Source organism: Colobus angolensis, unplaced genomic scaffold (assembly GCF_000951035.1).
Source record: "Colobus angolensis palliatus isolate OR3802 unplaced genomic scaffold, Cang.pa_1.0 Scaffold30, whole genome shotgun sequence".
Lineage (NCBI taxonomy): Eukaryota > Metazoa > Chordata > Mammalia > Primates > Cercopithecidae > Colobus > Colobus angolensis.
The window spans coordinates 5,933,117-5,943,264 of NW_012116266.1; the positions used below are offsets into that span (position 1 = coordinate 5,933,117).

The 10,148-nt window shown below is 37.7% G+C and overlaps 1 protein-coding gene across 1 annotated transcript in view; it reads right to left on the reverse strand.

Annotated features, from left to right (window-relative positions):
- Positions 1–10,148, reverse strand: part of CARF (calcium responsive transcription factor) — a 93,687-nt gene that overhangs the window by 47,711 nt on the left and 35,828 nt on the right. The window contains exons 3-4 of the mRNA XM_011950000.1: positions 6,723–6,843; positions 5,117–5,344 (exon numbers count right to left, since the gene is read on the reverse strand). Coding sequence (XP_011805390.1) covers positions 5,117–5,344; positions 6,723–6,800 — 306 coding nt within the window. The 5' untranslated portion in view covers positions 6,801–6,843. The remainder of the gene's footprint in view (positions 1–5,116; positions 5,345–6,722; positions 6,844–10,148) is intronic.

Here is a 10,148-nt window from a genome sequence, read left to right on the forward strand (position 1 = left end):
GGTGCCAGGATTACGGGTTAGCCACATGCAGATGACAGAAGTTGGACCCCTTCCTCACACCATATACAAAAAAAAAAAACAACCAAACAAACAAAAGAAAAACTCAAGATGGACTAAAGATTTAAATATAAAATCCAAAACTATAAAAACCTGGAAGACAGCCTAGGCAATTCCATCCTGGACAAGGGAATGGACAAAGATTTCATGACAAAGACACTAAAAGCAATTGCAACAAAAGCAAAAATTGGCAAATGGAATCTAAATAAACTTAAGAGGTTCTATACAGCAAAAGAAACTATCAACAGAGTAAACAAACAAACTGAAGAATGGGAGAAAAATATTTGCAAACTATGCATCTGACAAAGGTCTATTATCCAGCATCTAAATGGAACTTAAAACAAATTTACAAGAGAAAAACAACCCCATTGAAAAGTGGACAAAGGACAAGAACAGACACTTTTTTTTTTTTTAAGTTCTGGGTACAAGTGCTGAACGTGTAAGTTTGTTACATAGGTATACATGTGCCATGGTGGTTTGCTGCCCCAATCAACTCATCATCTAGGTTTTAAGCCCTGCATGCATTAGGTATTTGTCCTACTGCTCTCCCTCCTCTTTTCCTCCACCCCCTCACAGGCCCTGGTGTGTGATGTTCTCCTCCCTGTGTCCATGTGTTCTCATTGTTCAAATCCCACTTATGAGTGAGAACATTAGGTGTTTGGTTTTCTGTTCCTGTGTTAGTTTGCTGAGGATGATGGTTTCCAACTTCATCCATTCCCTGCAAAAGGACATGAACTCATTCTATTTTATGGCTGCATAGTATTCCATGGTATATATGTGCCACATTTTCTTCATCTAGTCTATCATTGACGGGCATCTGGGTTGGTTCCAAGTCTTTGCTATTGTAAATAGTGCTACAATAAACGTATGTGTGCATATGTCTTTATAGCAGAATGATTTATAATCCTTTGGGTATACACCCAGTCATGAGATTGCTGGGTCAAATGGTATTTCTGGTTCTAGATCCTTGAGGAATCATCACACTGCCTTCCACAATGGTCGAATTAATTTACACTACCACCAACAGTGTAAAAGCGTTCCTATTTCTCCACAGCTGTGCCAGCATCGTTTCCAAACTTTCTAATAATCGCCATTCTAACTGGAGTGTGATGGTATCTCATTGTGGTTTTGATTTGCATTTCTCTAATGACCAATGATGATCAACTTTTTTTCTTATGTTTGTTGGCCACATAAATGTCTTCTTTGGAAAGGTGTCTTTTCATATCCTTTGCCCACTTTTTAATGGATTTTCTTATAAATTTGTTTAACTTTCTTGTAGATTCTGGATATTAGACCTTTGTCAGATAGATAGCTTGCAAAAATGTTCTCCCATTCTGTAGGTTGCCTGTTCACTCTGATGATAGTTTCTTTTGCTGTGCAGAAGCTCTTTAGCTTAATTAGATCTCATTTGTCAATTTTGGCTTTTGTTGCAATTGCTTTTGGTGTTTTAGTCATGAAGTCTTTGCCCATGTCTATGTCCTGAATGGCACTGCCCAGGTTTTCTTCTAGGGTTTTTATAGTTTCAGGTTTTACATTTAAGTCTTTGATCCATCTTGAGTTAATTTTTGTATAAGGTGTAAGGAAGGGGTCCAGTTTCTGTTTTCTGCATACGGCTAGCCAGTTTTCCCAGCACTATTTATTAAATAGGGAATCCTTTCCCCATTGCTTGTTTTTGTCACGTTTGTCGAAGATCAGATGGTTGTAGATGTGTGGTGTTATTTCTGAGGCCTCTGTTCTGTTCCATTGGTCTATATCTCTGTTTTGGTACCAGTACCATGCTGCTTTGGTTACTGTAGCCTTATACTACAGTTTGAAGTCAGGAAATGTGATGCCTCCAGCTTTATTCTTTTTGCTTAGGATTGTCTTGGCTATATGGGCTTTTTTTTTGGTTCCATATGAAATTTAAAGTAGTTCTGTCTAGTTTGAACATAAACTTTTCAAAAAGAAGACATATATGCAGTCAACAAGCATATGAAGAAAAGCTCAATATCACTAATCATTAGAAAAATGCAAATCAAAACCACAATGAGATACTATCTCACACCAGTTAGAATGGCTATTATTAAAAAGTCAAAGCATAACAGATGCTAGTGAGGTAGGTTGTGGAGAAAAGAGAACACTTATACACTGCTGGTGGGAGTGTAAATTTGTTCAACCATTGTAGAAAGCAGTATGGTGATTCCTCAAAGAGATAAAAACAGAACGACCATTCAACCCAGCAATCCTATTATTGGATTACCCAGAGGAATATAAATCGTTCTTCCATAAAGACACATGCATGTGAATGTTCATTAATGCCCTATTCACAATAGCAAACAAATGGAACCAACCTAAATGCCCATCATTGACAGACTAGATAAAGAAAATGTGGTACATATACACCACAGAATACTATGCAGCCATAAAAAAGAACAAGATCATGTCTTTTGTGGGAACACAGGTGGAGCTGGAGGCTACTTCCTTAGCAAACTATCACTGAAACAAAAAACCAAATACTGCATATTCTCACTTACAAGTGAGGGCTAAATGATAAAAACTTATGAACACAAAGAAGGGAACAACAGACAATGGGGTCTACTGAAGAGTGGAGGGTGGGAGGGAGAGGAGCTGAAAAAATAACTATTGGGTACTAGGCCTAATGCATGCGTGGATGAAATAACCTGTACAATCTGAGTTTACCTCCATAACAAACCTTCGCATTGAAGGTTTGAACCTGAAGTAAAACAACAACTAAAAAACCAAAACCAAAAACATAGCTCCATTTGGTAGGAGATGTTGATAAAGGGGGATACTGTACCATGTGCAGGTACAGCAAGTGTATATATATATGAAAATCTGTGTACCCTCTGCTCACTTTGGTCATGAACCTAAAATTGCTCTAAAAAATACAGTCCACTGAAACAAACAAACCCAAAAGTTCCATTAAGTTTCCAGGAATATTCTCTCTCTGATCTTCAGTTCTTTGAAGAAAATTCTTTCTTATAATCTGTTTCTCACATTTTTTTTTCCATGCTTCATACCATGTTTCCTATTCCATGGTTTCAAATAATCTTCTGTGTCATCTCCTACCTAAACAATGTAAAACCACCTTTGTACTTACTTTGTATAGAAAGTTTAATCCAATTACAAAGAGTGTTAATTAACTTTGTTTTGAATTCAAATAAACAACTTTGCTCGGAAAGGTACCCTAGGAAAAATGACAACCCTTTGACACATTCAGACTCCTTGATCTTCCTGTTGGAAGAAAAAAATAAAAAACTTTCTAAATGTTCTGATAGAAACTAGAATAAATGTCAAATAAAGGGGAAACTACAGAAGTACTTCATTCTGGACATGAAAAATTAAAATGTAGTTGGTTAATATTTAAATTATTTGTTGAATATTAACCTTTGCTGGTGATGCAGTATGGCTCTGGTCCAAGTCCCAGAAAGCCCGAACATAAACAAGAAGGATTCCCCTGCACATAGTCACCTCTCAACCAATTATTCTTACCCCTAGAATTTAGATAACTCAATTTGGCTGGATCATAAAGGAGCAAAATGGCATAGATTAACTCTAGAATGCTCTAGATTATGAACAGAAACAAGGGTTAATTTTAGGTAAAATTCTTACCTGTGGTGTAATTTATAATTAAAGTTGTTATGCTTTTAAAAATAATTTTTATTATGAAAGTAATAAATACTCATTGTAGAAAATTTGGAAAATTCAAGTATACAAGAGACACATTATCTTTCATAGTATTACTTATGTTAAGTATATTCTAAATAACCAGAGAGCAACTTAGAGGTTTTTCTTAGTAATTTTCCATATGTCAGTCAAAACAATCTTTCACCTCTTTGGCTCAAACTATGAACTTGGTCAAAAATAGTTTTAGCCAACAGTTTGAAAAGTATTTAGCCATCCTCATCTTTTTATCTTTATGCATTCTGACTCACGTGGCACACATTTACCCACAAAGATTAGCAAGGATATGTCTAATTCCCCATATACTAGTGGTACCTCCATTGCATTACCTCCATTACTTTCTATTTCTTCAAGAAAACATACCAGAAAGTGGCTTGCAGGTCAGTGAGATTTTGATAAATCAAAAACTGGAGTTTAGGCTGGACACGGTGGCTCACGCTTATAATCCCAGCACTTTAGGAGGCTGAGGTGGGTGGATAACGAGGTCAGCAGTTTAAGACAAGCCTGGCCAACGTGGTGAAACCCCGTCTCTACTAAAAATACAAAAACTAGCCGGGTGTGATGGCAGGCACCTGTAATCCCAGTTACTCAGGAGGATGAGGCAAGAGAACTGCTTGAAACCAGGCGGAGGAGGTTGCAGTGAGCCGAGATCATGCCACTCCAGCCTCGGCGACAGAGCAAGATTCCGTCTCGGAAAAAAAACAAACAAACTGGAGTTTAGTCTAATATGTGTCTCTGTGTGTGTGTGTGTGTGTGTGTATGTTCCATTAAATGTAAGTTCCACATCAACTCTGGCACTTCAGAACTAGTTACAGATTATGTTACATTTCCAATTGATCTCAAAGCACAAGTGTGCCCAAACACAGAGACTGGTAAGTACTCTTTATTTAAAGTACTATTTGTAGTCCTGAATGGAAATCTTTTAAAATCCTTACATAAAAATGAAAGTCATGGAAACACTATTTTAAACACAATGTGGCCGGGCTCAGTGGCTCAAGCCTGTAATCCCAGCACTTTGGGAGGCCAAGGCGCGTGGATCACCTGAGGTCAGGAGTTTGAAGCCAGCCTAACATGGTGAAATCCTGCGTCTCCTAAAAAAACAAAAAAATTAGCCAGGTGTGGTGGTGGGCACCTGTAATCCCACCTACTCGGGAGGCTGAGGCAGGAGAATTGCTTGAACTTGGAAGGCAGAGGTTGCAGGGAACCAAGATCGTGCCATTGCACTCCAACCTGGGCAACAGGAGTGAAACTCCACCTCAAAAATAAATAAATAAACACGATGTAAATCAAAAGTGTCAAGAAATTAAGGTCATTTAGTAAGACTAATATATTTTGCTAAAGAGCATAAAGCTGGTTACTTACAAAATATACTCACCATTTGTGCACTGGATTCCCCCAGTGACTGAAGTTCATACTGAATAGCTTGCCCATTTTGGTCCACTAGATGGAAATGCTCTGCAGAAAGAGTCTGTGTCTGAGTCAGGGGCCCTGTTATATTCTGTGGTATGTGTGAATTATTTGCTTCAGGAGTAGTGATGGGCAAAACTGTAGGAGAATCATTTTGTCCAAAGGAAGAATCCCTGGAGTCCATACAGGTTAGATGCTTTTGCAAAGAAAAAAAAAAATCACTTCAGTCTTTTTAGGATATACTGTCACCATTTTTTTTAAAAGATGGGTATAATAAAAATGAAAAGATACCCATTTTTCAGTTGTTTTTACTTTTTTGTAAGAGTTGTCAATTCATACAAATTGCTATACACAGAAAGCATTTCTTAAGTAAAATTGTTGATTATTGTATTTATTATCTTAATTTTATCAAAATTGTCCACAGGAATGGAACCTGAAATAATGTAATATAATTCAACCTTTAGATTTTTCTCTGTATATAAAATTTTTATGAATATATCTAAGTCTTAAGTTCTGTATTATTAAATATTTCATAAAATATGTGTATAATTAGGCCGGGCGCGGTGGCTCAAGCCTGTAATCCCAGCACTTTGGGAGGCCGAGATGGGCGGATCACAAGGTCAGGAGATCGAGACCATTCTGGCTAACACGGTGAAACCCCATCTCTACTAAAAATACAAAAACTAGCCGGGCGAGGTGGCGGGCGCCTGTAGTCCCAGCTACTCGGGAGGCTGAGGCAGAAGAATGGCGCAAACCTGGGAGGCGGAGCTTGCAGTGAGCTGAGATCCGGCCACTGCACTCCAGTCCGGGCGACAGAGTGAGACTCCACCCCAAAAAAAAAAAGTGTATAATTAAACATTAAAATTCTTTTTTTTTTTTTTTTTGAGACAGACTCTTGCTCTGTCACCAAGGCTGCAGTGCAACGGCGCTATCTTGGCTCACTGCAAGCTCCTCCTCCCGGGTTCATGCCATTCTCCTGCCTCAGCCTCCAGAGTAGCCGAGACTATAGGCGACTGCCACAACACTCAGCTAATTTTCTGTATTTTTAGTAGAGACGGGGTTTCACCATGTTAGCCAGGATGGTCTCGATCTCCTGACCTCGTGATCCACCCGCCTGAGCCTCCCAAAGAGATGGGATTACAGGCATGAGCCACCGCGCCCGGCCTAAATTCTTTTCGCTTCTTTTTTTTGAAATGGAGTTTTGCTCTTGTGGACTGCAATAGTGGGATCTCGGCTCACAGCAACCTCTGCCTTCTGGGTTTAAGTGATTCTCCAGCCTCAGCTTCCCAAGTAGCTGGGATTACAGGCACTCACCACCATGCCCGGCTAATTTTTGTATTTTTAGTACAGTCAGGGTTTCACCACGTTGGCCAGGCTGGTCTTGAACTCCTGACCTCAGGTGATACGCCCGCCTCGTCCTCCCAAAATGCTGGGATTACAGGTGTGAGCCACTGCACCCAGCCCCAAATTCTTGAATACACTAAATATAACAGCTATCCCTTGAGCATAAAGAGCTGTTAAATGGCACACTGTTTTACCCTAGGATGGAAAAAAGTTCCCAGCTGAATCCATACCTCAAATACTTGAGCATGGGTTTTTGACTCTTCACCATCATTATGGTTGACTCTTAATGAATCATTAGATTGTTCCATGCTGACATCATATTCAATTCCATTTTCTTCTATTATTTAATAGCTGAAAGAGTTTAAATAGTTGATCAACTAAAGCAGTTAGTATTTTTGTGGAATGTTTTATCTTAAACAAATCTCTCATATTCACTACTGTGGTACCCTATATAATTTAGGTAAAATCATTTCCATTCTATAAATTAAAAAACTAACATTTTTAAAAATGACTTGCCAAGGCACCAGAATACATTCAATGCAGGGCAAAAAATTAGTGTTATATAGTTCCCTCACCCTATCTTTAACTACACTTCTGTACTGGCTTTTTAAGATTTATTTTATGTGACAAGGTACTGGTATACCCCTTCAAATACTTCTAAAAGTCTCATATTGCCAGAGATTTAATGCAAATAAAGTTTTTCAACTTTATGAGTTGGGTATGCCCTATTGTAGCATTATACAATTTTAAAACAGATATCCTGGTGTAGACAGATATTATATATATATATACAATTTTACCATTAATAGACAAGTATACCACTTAACATTAGTTTGACAAGCTTTGAAAAGGAAGAGATATGTTTAAAAAAATGAAGAAATATATATACCAATAACTCTGAGCCACTTAGGTCTAGTACAGTAGTTCTCAATTGGGGCAATTTCTGTAAAGCTACAAAATCAGTCCAGTTTTAATATATGGCTATAAAGTATCTTTTACTTGCTTCTCCTTTAAGATTTTAAATGATCACTTATAACCTAATCAAGTAAAAAATCAATTACAAAAATTCCAAAAAGCCTGTTGTTACCTTGTGCTATGGAATATGGAAGTAAAAGCAATTTGAATTTATAACTTTCTGGATTATTTTTGAATTTTACATATTATATCTATATTACTTAAAATTATTTAGAAGGGGTTTCAAAATAAAGAGCCTCCCATTAGTGGCAATATGGCAAATAGATACTGTAAAAAAAAAAAAACTGTCTTGCTACAAAACAAAAAACAGAAAGTTGACCAAAAATAAAATATTTATTTTGTATCCAGGCTCTGCTACAAGAAGTGCCAACAATCAAAGGCATTCCTCACTGCAACGACCACTCTCCTCTCCCTGCAACCCCAAAAAAGCAAAACCAAAGAGTTGAGCATAAACAAAGAGGAAACTTTCCCTAAGGTTAGTTCTAATACATTAGTTTTGTGGCTAAGAAACTGAAGTTGGGACAAGTAGCTGGTAGGGGAAGAAAACTTAAAACTCCCAAGATAAGGATAACAACGTGAAAGGTTTGGGGTGAAGAGTGTAACCTGGCTTCTGGTAAGAAAAAATGCAGCTACTATTTGGAGAAAAAGAAATCCAGTTAAGACTCCAGTTTTCTTTCATATTAAGATCAATCAAATATAAGCTAACAATCAAAGAATAAAGAAAAAAAAACCCAGGAAATTAGCCACCATGTGAATGAGTCACCAGATTCAGACAGCCCCTAAAGACTTCCCATATTGGAAACATGTAAGATTGAACATAATGTAATTATTTAATGTCTAAAAAAATGAATCACAGAGATAAGCAAATAATAAAAACTATCAAAAGTTTAATTTTTTAAAAATACAGGCTGGGCACAGTGGCTCATGCCTGTAATCTCCGTACTCTGGGAGGTCCAGGTGGGTGGATTACTTGTGGTCAGGAGCCTGGCCAACATGGGGAAACCCTGTCTCTACTAAAAATACAATAATTAGCTGAGCATGGTGGTGCATGCCTGTAATCCTCACTACTTGCGAGGCTGAGGGAGAAGAATTGCTTAAACCCAGGAGGTAGAGGTTGCAGTGAGCCGAGATGGCTCCACTGCACTCCAGCCTGGGTGACAGAGCAAGATTTTGTCTCAAAAAAAAAGGAAAACTGTTGAAATTAGAAAGTCAATGGGGCCAGAAACAGTGGTTCATGTCTATAATTCTAGCACTTTGAGAGACCAAGGCAAGAGGATTGTTTGAGGCCAGGAATTTGAGACCAGCCTGGGCAACATAATGAGAGCCTGTCTCTACAAAAAATTTAAAAATCAGCCATGTATGGTGGTGTAGGTCTGCAGTCCCAGCTACTCGGGAGGCTGAGGTGGGAGGATCTCTTGAGTCCAGGAGTCTGAGGCTGCAGTTAGCCATAATCATGCCACTGCACTCCAGCCTGGGTGACACAGCAACACCCTGTCTCAAAAAAAAAAAAAAAAAAAAAAAAAGGCAATGGATAAGTTAAATAGATTAGATGCAGAAGAAAGAATTATTAAATTGGAAGACAGAGTTTAAAATTACCTAGACTGCATCAAAGCAAAAACAGAAGATAAAAAATATGACAAAGAGACTTAAAAATAAGGAAAATAGAAAGTACAGTATGCATATAAGTGAAGTCTCAAAAGAATAGAAAAGAGAAAATGAAGGAGAGATAATATAGATGCTCTCAGACTTATCCCGATAAACACACTGTGAGTTGAAAATACCTTAAGTGGAAACTATCCTAAGTTGAAAGTGCATTTTTGACTTACAGCATTTTCGATTTACAATGGGTTTATCCAGATGTAATGCCATCGCCATCATAGGTTAAGGGGTGTACTAAATATATATTATTTTCACACCATCATAAAGTTGAAAATCGTAAGTTGAATTAATGTAAGTCAGGGACCATCTGTATTTGAAGAGATAATGGCTGGCAATTTTTCAAAACTAAAGACATGAATCCACAGATAAAGGAAGTCTTACTTTTAAGTATTCCAAGAGAAATAAAAAGAAACCCATACTCAATGTAGTGGACATGCAATATGCTAAAGAGGAACAGAAAAATGCATCTGGAGAGACAAGACAGACCATAAAAACATCCCTGAGCCTAGGTAAAAAAAAAAAAAAAAAAATTAAAGAAAGAGAGATAAGACAGAATCCCTACAGAGTATTGAAATTAGACATATAGTGGCCTTCTTATAGCAACAAGGTAGCAGAAGTCACAGGAATATTTAAGGTTTTAAGAAAGTAGATTGGTCGGATGTGGTGGCTTACGCCTGTAATCCTAGCATTTTGGGAGGCGGAGGAGGGCAGATTGCTTGAGCCCACAAGTTTGAGACCAGCCTGGGCAACATGGTGAAACCCCATCTCAAAAAAGAAAAAAAAGAAAAGTAACTATCAATAAACAATTGTATATGATCCAAACTATTTTTTTCTACTGTCTAACCTTCAGAATAACCAAAAAAACCCCAAAACAACAACAACAAAAAAAACACCACTCCACAAAACCCTACTTTTTTCAGAAAAGAGTGAAAGGAAGATACTTTAAGATTTAAAAAAACTGAAAGTTGGCTGGGTACGGTGGCTCACACTGTAATCCCAACACTTTTGGAGGCTGAGGCAGG